This window comes from Cydia splendana, chromosome 14 (genome assembly GCF_910591565.1).
Source record: "Cydia splendana chromosome 14, ilCydSple1.2, whole genome shotgun sequence".
NCBI classification, from domain to species: domain Eukaryota; kingdom Metazoa; phylum Arthropoda; class Insecta; order Lepidoptera; family Tortricidae; genus Cydia; species Cydia splendana.
In genome coordinates this window covers 14,912,973-14,932,162 of record NC_085973.1, presented here as the reverse complement: position 1 = coordinate 14,932,162, position 19,190 = coordinate 14,912,973, and the positions used below count along the sequence as shown (strand labels likewise).

The window sequence follows — 19,190 nt, the reverse complement described above, 5'->3', positions numbered from 1 at the left end:
CTGACACTGAAAATATTTCAAAATAAAAACAATATATAGATGATTTTACATGTAAATTTTGCATGCCCTAGCTACTGGTGAAACTGAAATGTGTGCTTCACTTATAATTGTTGACCGCCTATTTATTGTACCATGTTTTAAGCAAAATAAATGATTTATGATTTATTTATGTAAGAATTTAAAGGCAATTTGAAAAATAGGCCTATCTGAGGAAAAAATACAGCTCAAAATCTGTTTCAACAAAGGTTGATAACAATTTCGTCAATAACCTAATAATACGAGTGTAACATTGGTTTCCTATAAATTTTACTCTCACTTCACGCGTGATCTGTGCCGATGGCGATGTTATTTGTAAAATTTGGGAGCAGACGGCAGGCATAAGCAGGGATTACCGGGGGGAGTGACGTCACGGATCAATACTCCGCTGATGTAACGTTTCGGTTGTGTACACGCAAATAACCGTTTTACGAGTATGACAATCTAGTTTGATAATAAAAGTTAGCATTGACCTTAAGAAACGGATTGTGTTATTTTTGAACTGGGGCTTTTGTAGTTTATGAGCGTTAAAACAAACTCTGTCTTATAAAGCAGCAAGCAGCAACTCGCGGCTACATTTTATAATAGGCGAGGAATACTTATAGAGAAAACAATCAGAATTTCTTGGGTTTTTACAACACAAAACTTAAACAGAGGTGGGTATATCATAAATGTACCTACTTTTGTACTTTTTTCAACTTTATATGTCTTACTACTGTACTGTATGAAATGAGTCAATCGCCTGTGTGTGAGCCTGAAGTCATCCTGCTGTGTATTTAACATAAATTCAAAAACCTTCTTGTAGAGTGATCGACGACAAAAACCTAATTTTTTGTTGGTCTAAATAACATCCTGTCTTCATTAACATCAATTTAAGTTATGCAATAAAAACATCTACCAAGCGGTATTTTTGGATTTAATCACAAAGACCTTGGTATTTTAAGCAACAACAACCTTCCACACCGAATACACCAGAACTGTAACCAGAATAACGGGTTACCAGGTAAATTTATAGAGACCAGTCCTATTGGAGTTATTTTGAAACCTTAACATTCTTGTTTCTTAATTACTTGCACCTGAGCTGAGTTCTGACGTCTGTCGGATCCATTAATAGTTTAAAATATGTACTTCGGAGCCAGAAGTGTCGTAGCAGTTACGTTGTCAATCTGGTTATCTGTCTGTCACCTTAATTGCTTCAACTTAGTTTTTATTATATTAGGTTTTATCACGTTTTGCCACCTGTTTGGTCATTTATACCTAAATGGATTGTTAATTTGTTACGGGTGTGGTCACGTATTAGAATTAAACATTAAACTATTTTTTTTGCATGTTTTTGACTTGACTATTATTAACTACGTACTAAAATTTTGATGAGCATGGTTTGCTGATTTAAATTGGTAATAGTCGCGCAAACAGAAGATGTTATCACTAATTAATATTAAACCCGCATAACAAAGTAATTATAGTATTACGATTTAGGGACTATGGATACTTTTCCTATTGACTCGTTTTTTGCTCGTTAATTTAATTAGGTTTTATTTTAAAAGTACATATTTAAAAGAAAGATGATGAGAGATTAAAACATTACTGTAGCGATGGTGTTCTAGCGCGCTGCAGAATCAACATTAACACGCTAGAGATGACAAACTCGCCGTACGTGCTTGGAACGTAAATAAACATTGACACGTGCTCCAGGGTGCTGGCCCGCGCAGGCGCCGCGCCATCGATTCCCCGTACGTGATGGGACGGGAGTCGGGACAGCTATCCTCCCAACCATTCTAATGTTTTTTGTCCATAATTAAAACAGTAATAATGTTTATCAACGATACGCTTTAGATTACATGCGATAAAGTTAATGCGAACGATGATTTAGAAATTGGAGCGAGTCCAAAGTACTGTTGACTTTTAAACGTAATCAACGAACAATTTACTAAAGTAACTTGCGCCGTTACGTTTTACGTTCGATGTTGCCGTTGTTAATATACATTTCGATAACTCGTCTGCTAAAGTTGCTGATAATGATGATAAACGATGTCGTGACAAAGACGATTAATAGAACGAAGACGAAGTGGAAAATCAATAGGCACGAAGGGAACCTAAGTTGGAAAATGAATTGAGTTCGTTAGATTAAAATGTAGATGTGTGTATAAGTGTTGATAAGCATCTAGATGTAAATAAACATCGCTGGCACGTGATTGACCAAATAAATTCGCGCAGGCGTGCTCAGGAGCCGGGGTCGGCGCGTCCTGGCCCGCAGTCTCTCAGGTCGATACTGTCCGCGCCATAAATGTGTCAGATGTAAAGTAATCACTTATATTATCAGACATTCCACCAGTAGGTATTCCACTTTCCTTTTACTGTCACGAAACAACGTATTGCAGATATCAGTCTCTGCTGTTATAAAGCGGATGTTTATAAATTGGAGTCGAGTTTCAGCTAAAAACGAGTCATGAATCTCACGCCAATGTTCGCTTCCAGCACTAACTAAGTTAGCGACAGCACCGAGACACCTGCCGGAATTTGCTTCAACCAAATCAAATTATGCCTCCATCCGCGTCGGAAAAACGAGTCCAAAGTCAAATTTGATTACTTGATTGCAAAATTCGACGTCATCCAAATTGCTAAAAGGGAAAAACGGAAATTAACTGCTTTAGGACTTAGTTCGGCCCCCAAACACAATTTGGTCTTCATTACTCCGGCCTTTTACAATCGCAGGATCACAGTGGAACTAATTCAATTTCGTCCTAAATTTCATGATTGATGTTGACTTTTAAGTTCCATTGGCTTTAACATATTTTATAAAGAAAGTTAAAAGTATGTATCTGCAGGTACATTGACTCCACGTTATCATGGCACGCTTATCTCTCAGCGGCAGATCGTCAGGGAATGAATGTGATGACACAGTTTCAATACGCTGCGTCTCTTTTGTGCCAACAAATTGTACGATGAGATTTATCTGGCCGAAATTCGAGTGTATCATCCATTCGTCAACCGCGTTTACCTGGCCGCATAACTGTTTTTTCTCAGATCCTCAGTGGCATACAAAAAAGCGATAAGCTGCTTCGCTGCGTTATTACTATAGCACAATAGAACGGCAACATAGCGAGCGAGCGGGCGATGAGCGATGCAACGTTGCCACGCCGCACGCTCGGCTGACTCGTCACGTGACGTCACGTCTCAAGATGGCCGCCACACCGGTCGCGTCCCCCGGCCCCCAGCTTCTGCCCCGGCGTACCCCGTTCCCGTCTTCCAGCCAGTTCCGTTCGTGGTTCTTAGTAATAATAAGTAGAATGCAGCCGTTCGAAAGGAAACCGACCGAGAATAGATTGAAATTTAATGCGTCGAGCTCGTCGAGTATAATACGCGTTAACACTAATTGTTATTCTACAACAGCAGCTGTTTACTTTCGTTGAATATAGACTTACTTAGCGGAATCGAAGGCCCGACGGAATGCGGCTTTAGAGCGTGATTCACCTTACTGCGGTTCGCGTCTACCCATTTACTGATGTAATCTCGGAGAAAATTTCTCCCTCACCTTGTTCCTTCAGTACAGAACTGGTTGCATTACTTGTTAAGTATAAGTTGTTATACCTACTCCGGTTATCAGTTGGGGATTGGGGAATGTAATAGTGATTCAACTCTACATTCCTTTATTGGATTCATCATTAATCATTATACACCCAAAACCCAAATTCAACTACAGTACTTACCTATTACTCCTATTAGTTTTGGAATAGGATGTGGTGTAGGTTAGCTTTACAATTCTGCAATGCAGAAATTTCTTAGAATGCAAGAATTTTGACTGATCCGTATTCTCATAATATGACTTCCTTGCTCTGTATAAATAATAATTATAATAAAGCACTAGTTGGAGTTAAAACAAAGCTTTTCGAGCTTTTATGGACAAAGGATGAATTTCCAACCTGTTCATTGGTTTTTTACGCAGTCAACCTTTTGTTTTCTAATTTGCAGCGCTCTTTATTTTCATTCTACTCGACTCTACTACAAATGTGTCTTATGCGTATAATGCCTTGTGATTAAAATTAACTAACTACCAAATTTTTTCGCATAGGATACGGGTCATCTATTGAATCGCAAATGCTCGGCATATTTTTTACTGTCTTAACAAACTGCATAATTTTTGCATGCGTTGCATCTGGCTCGGCAGTGATCGCAGTGTAGTGCATCCAACGGTCTCATTATCGTACGATAAGGTTGTTGTGTTGTGTGGGGTCGGGTCGAGCGCTGCGGGCTGCGGCGGGCTGCGTGGCGGGCACATCCGCGTCGCGGCTAACGGCTCGTCCTCGCCGCGTCGTCGTGCTGCGCGCGCTGACGTCACCGCTCGATAATGGCCGCCCGGCCCCGCGCCCCGCCAGTCGCCCCCCACGCTCCCGCGCGACGCCGCGACCCCGGCTCAGTCTCTCCTCGACCCGCTCACGGAGCGAGTGCCTTTCCTGCGCTGACACACCCGACACCCGGCATCCGCGGAAACTAATGTGAATTCTATGTGCCCGTGTAACATGGTGACAGTGTTTTTTCTTATCGGTTCAATAAATCTGTGACAATTTACAAGAGAAACGAAGAAAACCGATCTCTCGCGCTCCGCTCGAGACCCGGCGGCGAGATGTCGGTTATGCAGAAAAGGCAGCACTGCTACTTGTGCGACTTGCCCCGCATGCCGTGGGCAATGTTGCACGAGTTCTCGGAGGCGGTCTGCCGAGGGTGCGTCAACTACGAAGGCGCGGACAGGATCGAGGTGGTCCTGGAGTCGACGCGGCAGTTGAAGCGCGCCCATGGCTTCCAGGAGGGTCGCGGCCCGACACATGCCAAGGGTGCCCATCGGGCACCTCTGGAGGCCCACCAAAATGGAGCCGAGACGGCAGCTAGAGGACAGCCAGCGCCGCCAGCTCACCATGCGCCTACTACTGCATTTACCCTACACCACCCACGTCCGACGGCTAGCGCTGGTCTTCTGGCGGAATATGGTGGTCGCCGTGAGGAGCTAGAAGGTCGAAGGCTAGCGCACTTGCCGGCACACCACTTGCCGACGCACGGTGGCGCACGGCTAGCGCCTGGCCTTACGTTGAAGCGACAGTTGGACGACGACGACCACCAGAACCATCACGAGCCCGCCAAGCGACTGCTCGAGGAGCATGCTCGGCCGCCGCTAACTCGTGGCGATTCCTTACCTGCGGTCTCTCTCGCAGCTCCGTTTGCCCCGGATCGCGTTTTCAAACAAGAAAAACACCCCCACCGCACACCGTCTTTTGATGCTTCATCATTCAAATCAAACGGTAAGTCACGTTTATCATTAAAAATAAATGCCCAGCTACTTTCGTTGGTTAAAACAGATTTCGAAACTCAATTTAATGTAGTATAACGAAAGTGAAACTAATCGTTACACTGAACACTCACAGCTCTTACTCATCGTGGCCAAATCGTTAACCGAGTCATTAACGAACCTCGTGACACACGTCACATCATTTTATTATTCAAGCCAATTCGTTATGTAAAGAAAGACTCGCTCCAAAAAAACAACATATGTAAAACAATCTTAGATAGACATCATAAGCTTAACTATCGACCTAAATTCAATGGAATTCTCTACTTATTTTTCTTCCTTGTTGTTTATTCCCAGTTCCATCGTGGGATTCGTGGGTTGCTCTGGTTTGTTGAGTCCTTGTGGTTACAATTGAAGCCTGAATTGGTTGCAAGAAATACCACAATACAGTCAAAATTCTTCATAATCTCAGAAACATTTGACCTGACGACTGTCGCCAGATACACATTAAAGTTATGTCCAAAATCGAAACAGTAAAATCATAGTAGGCAAGTGGACCAACCTTTAGAATCAGGGGATATTAGCAGTCAGATTTTCTGTTCATTAAGTAACTGCTATATTATTACTTATATATTAGCTGCATTTAGACTAAAACATACAAAACACGTGAGGATCTTCATTAAAGCCTTTATATACTATACTTCTTTGACCGGAGTTGTGATGACACGTTACATTCATTATTACTTGTATCCTCCTTCAAAAAATTCAATTAAGGTTTTTCTATTTTCGATTTTCCAGCTCCTGCTGCTAATTGCTACTGTAGAAATATGAAATATGTGGTTTCTGTTATTTATACTATAACATCATCGGTTTTTGCGTTCGTCAATGTGCTGAAAACATCATTCACTCTCGTCAAATGGAGCAAACTCTTCAACTCCCTTGGAAAGTATACTTACATGAAGAAAATACCAACAATCCTACTAAATTGTTTTTTTGGAGGTATTTATGAAAAATTGGGTACTTCTTCCACCAATCATCATTTAAGCAGTATTATTTTATAAGGGACACCATCAACTCAATAATAATGCTTGTTTCCCGAGGGATAAGCATGGATATCCACTTGCTTGATACTCTTTCTGATAGAAGGAGTTAATTTTCTTTTCTATAGGTATTAACCGTCATAGCTAGCCATTATTCTCATTTGCATGGTGGTCAATTTAGGGACATTTGTTGAATGAGTCTTCGAAAACATCGTCAGAGTCTCACAAAATAATTAGCATGTGGTTTATTTTCGATCATACCCATCATTAGGTTATAAAAAAACCAAAAGATGAGCTCTTGTTTATTGCAATAGAATTTACTACCGTATCTGCTATACGTTTTCTTACGGAAGGGAATGGAATAAACTCATCCGCACCGTTTTAAACAAAGTAAGGTACGAAGTAATGCGTGTATGATGTAACTTAACGCATTCTGTTGTTTACTAATAACAATGTAGGTTATTATTATAAAAATTGAGAAGTCACGCGTAGAGCGATAACACGAACGATAGCGATTGAACGTGCGCGGGCGGCGGACAGTTTGCGCAAGCCGCGGACTCGTATCTAGGTAGGTGCATTAACTCAGTCCATAAATACGAAACCAGTCCCACTGGTTGAGCGTTCTCGAAAGCGTGCCCGCGCCCTGGCCTCTCGCACACCACGCTACGTACCAACACCCACGTAATGTAAACGGCGCCGTGAATGCATGCACAGCGGTGTGGCAACGTCGCGTGACGACATTTTCGCTCGCGTACGTATGTAGGTAGGCCGTCGGGCGAAAAAATATAGCGCCTGCCTACGCTTGGCACCCGCTCGACCACATTCCGTGGAGCTAGTGCGCGCCGCCGGCCAAAAAGGTCACACGGTGACGTCACCCCGCCATATGGGCCGGGCCTTCACCGCGCCACATATCAGTCTCTACAGGCTCACGCACTTTTCGCGGCTCGATAAATCAAACTTTGTTTTGTAATCGCACGCTCTGATGATGAGTTTCGACCAATAACGATACTAAATATGATGATATTGATGACATAGGTATATTTTCACTCTATCGTGTTCTTGAACTTGAAACGTTCGAGGCGCATTGTACGCGACGATTGTGTATTTTTATATCGGTCACGTAGTCCAAGCTCTGTTACAGCAACAATTATTAAATGTCAAAATAATACCATGTTTCCGATAGCCATGTTCGCATGGAGCGTGGATAAACGCCGCGTACAGCGCACACATGTGGGCCTCATATCGCGACTTCTGGCAACGTCGCGTCCGCGACACTGCGCCGTGTTCCACTATCAGCGTCCAATATTATGTACTTACTTACCTACCCGCCTACAGGCGCAGTTGGCCCGCCAGCGCCGCTTCCCAGTGACACATCGCGACGTAACAGTATTAACATACAATACTATTTATAAGACATTATATTCGTATGTTTACTATACGCCGGTCGATGTGTCATCCGACGTTGGATACGGGATTCGGACAAAGCGCACCAGCATCTAACCTCAATACAAGTTCCTCCAAGAATTCTGGAGTCATTGAGCGCACTTTACAGTTCATGGCCGCGCGACGAGCAAGTTGCTTTATAGGTATATAGTCGCCATGATATCAACTATTCATAACATCCATCCTTAAACATTTTACACTAGTGAAATATGTAAGGGCTTAGTAAAATTTACTTAATTTATGACTGCCGAGCTTTAAAACCGGTTTGACTTTCTGAAACATCAGGAACTAGCTTTCGAAATGTGTTTTTAATTACTGTAGCTATTGTATCGTATTATGTGTTTTAACGCGTACTAATGTTGTCGGATATGCAGGGTACGGAAACAGCGCTCCACTAACGAACGGCTCGGCGGGTTCTCCTCTAGGGCGCGCCGCAGGATCCCCGCCCGTGACGGGCGCCGGCGCCGGGCCCTCACCCATGGCCGCGCTCATGTCCGTGGCCGACACACTGCCCCCGGGCTCCCCGCGGTCCGCCGGCGGCTCGCCCCCGCAGCCTCCTCCACAGCGCTCCGCCAGCCGCTCCAGCCAACACTCACCCAACTCATCAGGTACGACAAAAAAACATGTAAACCTCGAACCCCAACTGTGGTACACATAAAAACTGTCTTGAGATACCATTAATTTTATCTTTTACCAATAACATTTGAGATTTGCTCCAAACGATTGAAGATTGCATTCCGCACGTGCGTTTCGTTATAGAAGCTTTCTAATATGAACAGCGTTTAATTGACTGTCTAATCGTATGTCGGGTCGGACACGGGCGGGCGTCCGACGCCCGACGACCGCTTGCGCCCCGACCGTCCCGCAGTCTGCTGACTCAATCGTAGCCCCATTACTAGTAGCTAATGTATTAAAGTACCGGTAGTTAAACATTTTCCTCCGGTCCGGCAGGCTCGAACGGCGGGCGGCGGTCGTCGGGCTCGCGGCACGTGTCCTCGACGACGTCGGTGTCGTCGACGGAGGCGGGCGAGGGCGCGGACGCGGCGGCTCCCGCGCCTGCGCCGCTCCTCAAGTGCACGCTCTGCCAGGAGCGCCTCGAGGACACACATTTCGTGCAGTGCCCCAGCCAGCCGCACCACAAGTTCTGCTTCCCCTGCTCCCGGGACTCTATCAAGCGACAGCAAGGATCTGAGGTGAGCTAGCCTCGAATAACGCAACTTTCTAGTCCCGCACATTTTATATGTTATTTATGATTTATAAATGGGAACCTTTTCTGTAATGCTTTATCGTTGTTTCCAGGTATACTGTCCAAGTGGAGAAAAGTGCCCATTGGCAAACTCGACAGTTCCGTGGGCGTTCATGCAGGGCGAGATAGCGACCATCCTCGGCGAGGAGTTTAAGCCGAAGAAAGAGAGGGAGACCTAGGGCCGCGTAGCGGCGCCCCGACTCTACCTCTTGTCCCTCCCGCTGTAGCGGGGGCGCTCCGCGGCACGCGGCCGGCCTGCCGGCTCCGCGGAGAGTGGCTAGGCCACACCCGACGATACCACTGTTGTACATAACATTGTAAATAGTCAATTTTGTAATTTAGTTCGCTCACCGCGAGCTGTCGAAGCTTGGAAGCTCGACGCGGCGGCGAAGATGTGGGCCGTATTCAGTGTATTGGATCCGTATTCTCTTTATTTATTTATTAAGAGTTTGTACGACTCGAAGGAGCTTTGGTAGATTTTAAAGTAATTTTTAATTCTACGAGTTGATGGTGCAATATTCTGAATATAGTACATATCTGTTTGAAGGATTTTTCGAGGAAGTTTAGTCTCCGGGGCGACTCGGGCGCACGTTCGCGCCGGCCTCGCGGGACCGGAGGTTTCTGCCGCTCCGAGCAGGATTTCTTCGGATGCCATTTTCTTAGTTACCTTTAGGTCCGGAACCATAGTGAACTTGGCATTTATTAATGTGATGATTCTTATTATACTGTACGAGTATTATGCGATATACGATCATGACATATGTATGTAGTCGAGAGATTGTAAAGGTAGTCCGAGAGACGGAAGTCCGCTCGCCCTGTCCCCACTCCTCACTCTGTACAGTAAGCCCCTAGCTCCCTGTATATTTGTATTTACCGCATGCGAATATGCGATATAGCATTCTTTTATCTTTGAGGCGATTTATTCAGAGTGGCTCGAGTTCCGTTACTGTCTTGCATTCGATGACAAAATTCGGTCTGATAATGGATTTACAGTTTGTTTGCGCGACACGGTCGCAGTATTCTTTTAGATTGGATGATCTTTCAAAATTGTAGTTTTGGACGTTCTGGCTCCTCGGAGCTTTCGTGTTTGAGTTGATTATTTTTTAAGGATAAGTTACTCGTTCGGGGTGAGCCTGCGCGGCGCGCGCGTCGAGCACATGCGGCGGTGCGCGCGCCGCGCTGGCGCAGTATTGCGGGATCGCTTGGCAACGTTGGGAGCGTACCTAGTCATTTTGTGAAATGTCAAATTGTCAGAACCGCGAACACGCGGCCGTTATAGGAACTCTTAAAACTCGCTGCTATAATTGTATAAAGTGAAGTAATTATCATTGTATGTCATAATGTTAAACAGTTCGTAGTGTATGTCAATTTCGAAGGCTATCAGACGACAGCCGATTAATATACAATCTTACGCATTTTAATTGTTCGAATAGGTTCTAGCGATTTGATCGAGACTTGGTTTAGAGAAGTAACACCGTAAGAGACGATACTAGAATTTGGTGCCGATGCCGAGGCTAAAATTTCATGCAGCGTTACTTTTTTAAGCGAAGGACATAACCTCTTTAAGCTGCATTCGTCTTAGTACATTTCAATTAAATTGATATGTCATTTATTTATTTTAGTCATATTTGTGTACATATACGTACGTTGTATATACTTTATACTTGTAAATATAATGTAGATAGACGGAATAGCCGCGAAGGATCTTGAAGGCTTTCCATCCAGTATTACTAGGGACTGTCAGCCTTTTAGATGTTTAATTTTTCTTTAAAGGTTGCTTTGTCACGGGACGCTCGCGTCCGGAGCAGACTGAAATCTTTTATTTATCTATCATTTGTTAACAGTTTGTGTATTGTGAAGCTTAATTTTCGGAACGCATTATCGTACGGGTACTGCACCCATTAATATTATCGCATATTTATATTTTCAATTACGTGGTTTGACAACGTGTGCTTGGTATTTAACGTTTTACTTTTACTGATTGTGATAGTATTTTAATATGGCTTGGCGTTGTCAAACGACCTTATTAACTGCTTAACGTCATGTATCTGATAGATTCGAAATTGGTAATAATCTAGTATTATCAGTGGAAAATGCCCGCACGGGCTCAGCGTTTGATTAGTTCTCGCCAGAAGGCAAGCACGTATATTGTAAGCACGAGTGTGCTTCTGTCGTCCAGTGGTGTACTAAATGGATGCCCATCTTCCCAAAGAACGCCTTTCTCACTATTATTATTCATTGTTTAAGTCATACTGTCTTCCCATTAAGTGATTTATTATAATTAGCATTGTAAACTGTCATTTTGATTTGTATTCGTTTATAAATAGTTTAACTTATCAATAATCTTTATCTAATTATAAATTTCTGAGACTATTGGCGTTTCTGTGGGAATGTTTCTAGGTATTTTATTGTTAGTCTTAAAATAAGTTTTTTTTTGCTACCTTGTGAAACGCTCATTTAGTACACTGGTGGGTCATAGTCCGCCTGTACCCATAGGCTTGTTCGTAGATGTCGTTCGGACACGGGAATATAATTTTCGAGACTCGTCTCTTTCTTACTGTAAGCAAGTGAATGCTTCGATTAAGATGTTAATATACATGTTGGTGAAATACAATTGATGTGATTTTGTATTTTGTACTTTCATTTGAAACAACCTTTGATCCTTATCCATTATCTATAAACACCTACACTTTAAGAAAAACACTTACTTCTTCACACTAATTACGAACAGTACTGTTGTAGCTTTTACTGAATGCTTTTCAACAGTCGGAGATTTACTTACCGATGCTTGAGAAGATAGAGCTATGAATGACGGCATACAAAAAATATTTTTCGAATATTTTGTATACTTACATCAGAATTTTCTGCATCTAATTCTATGAACTTAGACAATAGCGATAATCACACGATATTTAACCCTCTACCCAGGCTGACATTATTGACAATTGAATGTCAGTCATCGAAAATAGAATACATGTTCGAAGTGTGTATGTGGGAAATATATATCCCTTAACCTGGGGTTAACTGAAAGAATATTAGTTTGTGTAAGGAGAGCGCGATACGATTTTAGCTTTGCTCTGGCTAGTAAAGTGTGATAATGCTTTATAACGTTCTGAGATAAACATTAATTCATGTTAAGTATCTACATAGGTAAATCCTGCCGACTACCGGAAAAATAAATGTGGAATAGCTCTTATATACCGCCATTTAATATGAAGGGTACGATTACTTTGGTGATTTAGTATAACACCAAAAGGAGAAGATACAATTTGAAAAAACTTACAGTGGCAAATATTCCGTTTACATACCAATACCATATCACAGTTCAAGTAGATCAAAAGTTCACAACCAATGGGGAGGCGGTAGAAAACATGTATAGAGGACGCGAATTGCGTTTATGTATTTTAAAATTACTTACCTATAAGCCATGGAATATCTTATATTTTTATAAAAAAATATTAAATTTGATAGGAGCGCCGAAATGTTATTAAGCATCTAAGGAGGATGGAACCACAGAGTTTGAAATAGGTATACTTACATAGTTGTCTATTTGCTGTTGTGAACAGTTAATTAGCAAGAGCCATCAAACAGTCATATTCATGATCACGCTTTTCCTAAAATGCAGCACGAGTTTTTTATTCCATATCGGCGGAATCCTCATTTATGGAAGCAGAAAGTATTATTTTAATAATTTTTGAATTGTGAAATCATGCAGAGATAACTAAAACTGTCAAAATTAGATCGTTTTAATAAATACTAGCGACCCGCCCGGCTTCGCAAATTATACTCCTAAACCTCCTTCCTCAAGATACACTCTAATGATAGAGGTGAAAACCGCATGAAAATCCGTTCAGTAGTTTTTGAGTTTATCGCGAATATACAGACAAACAGACGCGGCGGGGGACTTTGTTTTATAAGGTGTAGTGATACTAGTGATAAACTTTTAGGTGGACGGTGCGAGAACTCGCATGCTAGTTTTGTGATATTGCGGTAAGTATTTGAACAATCTGTTGAATTGGTTTGGTTGTATTATACGTGAGTAAATGTAACAAACAACTTATGTGAGTTCTCACACCGCCTTTAGGGATATCACAGTTCCATAAAACAAAGTATATCACCTTTATTTCACCCCACTTACTATAGCCATGCAGAAAAGATAGGTAACTAGTCAACATAAGGAGTTAGCTTATAAACTTAGATAGGTATTATAAAATACTCGAATACTAAAGAATGCGTACACGCTGGTGTGTCTTATCTTTATAGTCAAATTGGTTAGGGTTTGACAATAACAAAATAAAAGAGCGCTCTCGCTCCATATATATAGGTATTTGTTTTCAATGAACAACAAAATGAATGAGTTTTTTCTTTCAAACGGTTGTGATTTTGAATTGCTCTTGAATATATTATCTATGGTTGTTCACGAAGCACGTGTTGATAGCTGTGGTGTTTGTTTCAGAACGGAGCGGCGAGAGGATGCCGGAGCCCCTATGCCTGACCAACAGATGAGGCCCGGACCGCGGTACCCCGTCGATCGATATTTGGTAAGTGTACAAAGAAAACATAATTTAGATATTTACACTATTATTACACTGCAATACTAAGTACCCTGGCCCCTAGCTCTTTTACCACGTTGACAGTTGGCATCTGACATTGACAAATCACCGTACTTTGCTGGTCCAATAACTATAAACCAGGCTATAAACATTGACGTAATATACCGTCGTTACGTACCAATCCAGAAGTGACGACGACGACTTGACGTTTTTGCGTAGGTATACGAAGGATAAATAGTTTAAGCTAATGCAATGCATAATATTTGACAATTCCATTCACAAGCCAACTTATTAGTCATTTCTTGATTTCAGGTTGAGCGCAGCAAGATTGAAATGGTAAACATCATAGACGACGATATATGGAAGCCGGAGCCGGCCCTTCGGCCCGAAGAGGAAATCATACTTAGAAAGTTGCATGAAATGCTGCAATCGACTGCAGACGACCTGAAGCTGCTATCCGGAGAACTGGCGCAGCGCGAGCCAGGGATGCGCGAGCGACCGCGGGTACCCCCCGCGCCGCTCGACGACGACTTCAACGAAAAGATCCACATCGAAGAAGTCGTTAATGCCAAATTTCACGGGTACAAAATTATCGATAATCCCCCTAAATCGAAACTAACAGAAAACATTAACAAAAATTATAAAAATGCTTTAAACAATAACATTCTACAAAATGCGCCTATAAATAAAAAGCCTACAAGAACTAAACAGCTTACTAAATCACGCACTAGAATAGTTCAAATTGATGCCACAGATAGTACAAAGCAAGAAAAGGGAGATGTCATCAAAAAACCTCATAAACAAACTGTAAAATACAATGAATTTACTTTTCAATACCCGACGACTAAAGAGAAGAGTTTTGTTAAGGATCTACAAGTACAAACTATGCCTAGCATTAACATTAGAGGAGAATTGAAGGAACAAAAAGTCTTACAAATAGATATAGAACCAGAACTTGATAAAATTGAAAGTAATTCAGAACCTAAACTTAATGTTGGTGTCATTTCTGTGAATCATGATATTCCTTCCTTAAAAGCGCCAGCAATAAAAAACCCACAAACATTTGAATTCTCCCATTTGCCAGCTACAATACATAAAAAACCAACAAGAAAAGTCACAAAAATTGTTACTTGCGGAAGTAGTACTTCAACTAACAATGGTAGTTCTGGTTCCCAATTAAATGTAAACCCCCGCACAGCAAAAACTACTAGAGCTTCTTCTACAACTTCATTACGTTCAGATCGAAATAAGAAAGGAAGCACAACAACTAAAGCTGAAACACAAAAACGAGCGCATCTCAATTTGGATGAATGGAGGAAAAAACTAAATTCCGTCTATGGACACCCGTCAAGTTCCAAGAAAAATAAATTGCCGCCGAAATCAAAGGGAACCGGCAAGAAAATGTCACCTAAAAAATCTAATGTACAGTCATCAAATCTTCCAAAGCCAGAACCAAAATTATTGAACAACGCTCAGTACATTCCGTATTCACAATTAACTTTAGGAGGTGTTAATGTTAGCGATATTGAAAGAGAAATATCTAATATACCGAATAAAAGCAATATACCACTTAGCTCTATTCTAGACAAAATAATAAGTAGTCAAGAAAATTCTCGCAATAATAGCCCAAGGAAAAAAGATAAAGAAGACAGTTCGAAAATATTAACAACCTCAGATGAAAACTTGCTACAAGAAGTAATAGATATTGAAAAAACTGTCAATAACACGTTATCGAAAAATATTGAGATAAGACTCAAAGATAATAAGTCTCAAAAGGTATCTAGTGATAGTACCAACGAAGACACAAATGAACCTGATAGTTACGCAGACGACTTTGAGGACGAGAAATCAGACCAATCAGATAAAAATAGTCGTGACAGTCAATTAAATTCAGGTAATAAATCTTCTGATAAAGCGAATACCAGTGGAATGACTGATAACAGTGCTGCCGCAGACGAAAAGGTGGAAGGTCCTAAAAGACAAACAAGCATCCATAATGCGACGTATTCGAAAACTCCCAAACTTTCATTGAAGAAACGTGTAGATATTTTCGAGTTTGTACACAATATTGACACTGAAGATACTGCAACGCAAAGCCAAACCACTAAAAAGATATCTTTGAAAGAGACCCAAACTTCACCTAGAAATGACAATCCAAATATACCAGTACAACCTATTCACAACGATTTGTGGCCTTCTATGGATCCTAGTAAGGAAATTGAGAAAATGTTTAAATTGGAGAAGGAATTAATAAAGAAGCTAATCATTGACGAGTACGGTGATTTACTACAAAGCTCCATTGATAAACCTTCCACTTCAAAAGCCAATCAAGAATCGTTAAACGCGAGTCTAAACGTAAATGCGGCGCAGAAGGTGACGCAGACTTCACCAAAACATGCGAAAAGTGTGATGACTTCCCCCACACGAACCAAGACGAGAACCACTTCTCCTTTTCTATTATCTTTGCCCGTCGATCATCAAACAAGTCCTCTTATATCTGTCACAAACGAGAAGGATATTAAAGTCGAATTAGAACAGGAGCCCGAAGACCTCGGGATATCCATTAACCTCTCTTCCCCACGATTTAGCCTCCGCTTACCAAACACATCAGTCGAAGTTCTATCGAATTTGGAAATCTGCAGTCGCTCGGCTCGTAGCGCCGGAAGAAAACGAGAAAGTAGTACTAGGATATCTAAAACTGTAATGCAAAACATAACAAGTTCAACCTCAATAGATGCTGACAATTCTTCCTCGGAAATTAGTAGTTTAGGAGAAGTAAAGTTGAAGCTTAAAAAGAAACTTAGAAGAAGGGTTTCTTCATCAGAGTCTAGTAGTTCTTTGTCGTCCATTTTAAGTGTAGATATTAATTCTCTTGGTATACTGCCTTTGAGGAGTGAAGGAGAGCTTAGTTCAGTTCATAGATCTAAAAGTAGGAGCGCTAACTTACCTAGTAAAAGTGAAGGCGAAATAAGCTTTGGTAAAAGATGAATGGTTCTTGTTGCATCGTAGCTGATTTTCGTTGTGTCTATAGGCTCTATAGCCCGACCATATAACTCATACAACTCTAGTACCTACTTATGTGTAAATTTGAATCCAAATTGTATAATAAAATCTAGTTGGATCTGGACTACAAACTTTAACCCTCCTCTATTGACACGTTTAAATAGGTATGAGTGAACAGCGTCGGAGCGGTGTTATTTTAAAATTGGCTTAACTGTAGTCCTTAAAATAATAATAATCATTTATTCATTGCATCCATAATAAGGCCTAGTTAGAAAGAAAGTAATAAGGCCTAGTTAGAAAGAAAGTACTGGCAACCGAATTGAAGCCATTTTACTCTGTCTTTCTGACAAGGTTTTCATATATCGTAGTAATTGCTTTAACTAAATTATTGTAATACCGAAAGAGACGGAGATAGATTCTGGCTTCACTTTTTAAAGGTTGGTTCAAGGTTGCATGTTTCAGCCTTTATAATTCTTAGCTCTAGACCTTTAGTCAATTTTTTTTTAGATTTACAAATTCCCTTATATTTTTCTGGTTCTATTTAAACAGTCGTGGACAATGCAAAAATCTGTAATTCAATAACTACGAATAAGCCCTTAGTGCCTTATCTATAGAAAAAAAATTAAATAACTAAAGTATGTTTTCACCTTAAGTACAAATTAATGATTATTTCTATATTCGCTTGTTTTGTTGTGGAATGGTATGTGCATTTTCTGTTATTTTAAAGTTTATAATTATTGTGTTGTAAATGTTGTAACACAATTGGGTAAGTAGGATGCCTATATTTGTGTCAAAGTCTAGTGAAAGGTCGCACTTTGTCGCCCTACCATGAGGACGAGATTTGCTTGGATCTTTATATGAATAGCCTGTCAAATTGTCCTTATGGCAAGTGACAAAGTGGGACCTTTTGCTTGGAAACGACACATTTAATGATATACGAATTTAAACTAATGTTGTAAATATTTTTTTAAGTTGTCTGCTTAGTATGCTTTTGATCAAATGAACTAGAAATAAAATTTATTGCTGAATGTTATTGAAACCTCCAGTTATCACAATATTTTGTGATATTATTTTTTATATCGATGTAATAAGTATCTAGTTTAGTACTAGTTATTGTTATTAAGTAATATTAAGGATTGCCATTTAGCTAATAATTAAGTTACAAATTATTTTACATTATAATTAAAAAAATATATGTTGCAGAACTTAAGAATGCCTTTTATTTAATTATTCTAAAAATGAAAACTTATTAAAACACAGATAAACTAGGTACAAAAATATTGCTTTTTATTGTATTTTGCTAGTTGCTACATTGTATATGTTGCATTCTTATTCAAGACTTATTAAGTGTTTTAAATGAAGCGGGTTAATGATGACACTAAATTCAAAAAACCCCGACTTAAATTAATAATATTGGCTGTAGTGTGTAAAACTAAAACCATGTATTACATATTAAAATGCAACTATATATATTGATAGTAGAAGCGATGTAAAGTGTAAGAAAAGATCCCCCTTCTTTCATAGCTGAAATAGATTTCGTTGTACTTTTGACAACGATTGCATACACAACACGGAAACGTATTATTATAACTACCTACATAAATAAGTACCAATACAAAACACCACATAGGTACCTATGTAGTTGTTTGTTATTCGAGCTTTTGGCCATGGTAGGTAGGACACAGAATAAATAATAGTACTAGGTATAGATAGGTAGGTAGGTATACATATATAGGTACTTACTTACCTATATAGATCTGCGGACTAAAGATTTCATGAGTTATCTATATTCGTATCGAGAATTAAACAGTGAACTGACAAATCTGGGCGTGTATTTCATGAGATTTATCTATTTATTTTTATGACTCAAAGTGGTCTTTACTCCTTCTCATAAATACAATAATGTTCATTTTGTTGTTTTGTATTCAAACTGCTGCCAGTTCAATATTTTTTGCAGGTGCACAGTTTAATATTTGAAATTTTGAACTAAATAAATGAATAGTTTAGCTTACCATTGCCGCTGCCACCGACGACGTGTAGACTGCTTAGACTTGCCAGGTAAGTATTTATTTCGCACTGTGATCTAGAACACTTATTTTATCTTAGGTTTAATTATGTATTTAATTCGAAGCTGATCCGCCAGTTTTCGAAAGAAGACAGCCACATAAGTCTAAATTTTTCACTAATTGGACTTCTGGCAAGTCTGAGTTATAACTATTTTAAATCAGGTTCAATACTTATCACCGTGTCAATCGGATCCACAGTTCCAATAATAGTTTTATGACAATAAATTAATATTTTCTCAACAAAATAAAAATAATGCGTGCAATCAAAGTTCTAGATGCATGAAGTTAGCGAGCGAATGTCATTGTGTCGAAGTTATGGCGCTCGTGAGTAACCAATCACAGCGAAGTAAGCTTCTTAGAACGAGTATCGTGGCGCCATCTTTTCGATTAGAGCGCAGTATTTGACAGCTCGCAGTTTACTTAAGTTAGACAAACTTTAGAACTGCGGTGTCTTTAAATAGGGCCGACAGATGGCATTATTGTAACAAAGTTTAGACTACTAAGAAAAGAGGAAATAACTAT

General features: G+C 40.3%; 1 protein-coding gene across 1 annotated transcript; it reads left to right on the top strand.

The window, feature by feature from the left end:
* The first annotated feature begins 4,339 nt into the window (after positions 1 to 4,339).
* LOC134796663 (interferon regulatory factor 2-binding protein-like A) lies at positions 4,340 to 11,676 on the top strand. Its single transcript, XM_063768813.1, has 4 exons — positions 4,340 to 5,330; positions 8,175 to 8,408; positions 8,752 to 8,993; positions 9,100 to 11,676. Exons 1-4 carry the CDS (start codon positions 4,661 to 4,663, stop codon positions 9,223 to 9,225), a joined length of 1,272 nt encoding a protein of 423 aa, XP_063624883.1. The 5' UTR covers positions 4,340 to 4,660; the 3' UTR covers positions 9,226 to 11,676.
* Positions 11,677 to 19,190: the final 7,514 nt, after the last annotated feature.

Bases quoted from the DNA above. Each gene is read 5' to 3' on its own strand.
- LOC134796663 (XM_063768813.1), top strand. From the start codon at position 4,661: ATGTCGGTTATGCAGAAAAGGCAGCACTGCTACTTGTGCGACTTGCCC. The intron at 5,331-8,174 runs GTAAGTCACGTT...TCGGATATGCAG, and splicing joins TTCATCATTCAAATCAAACG to GGTACGGAAACAGCGCTCCA. The intron at 8,994-9,099 runs GTGAGCTAGCCT...CGTTGTTTCCAG, and splicing joins AGCGACAGCAAGGATCTGAG to GTATACTGTCCAAGTGGAGA.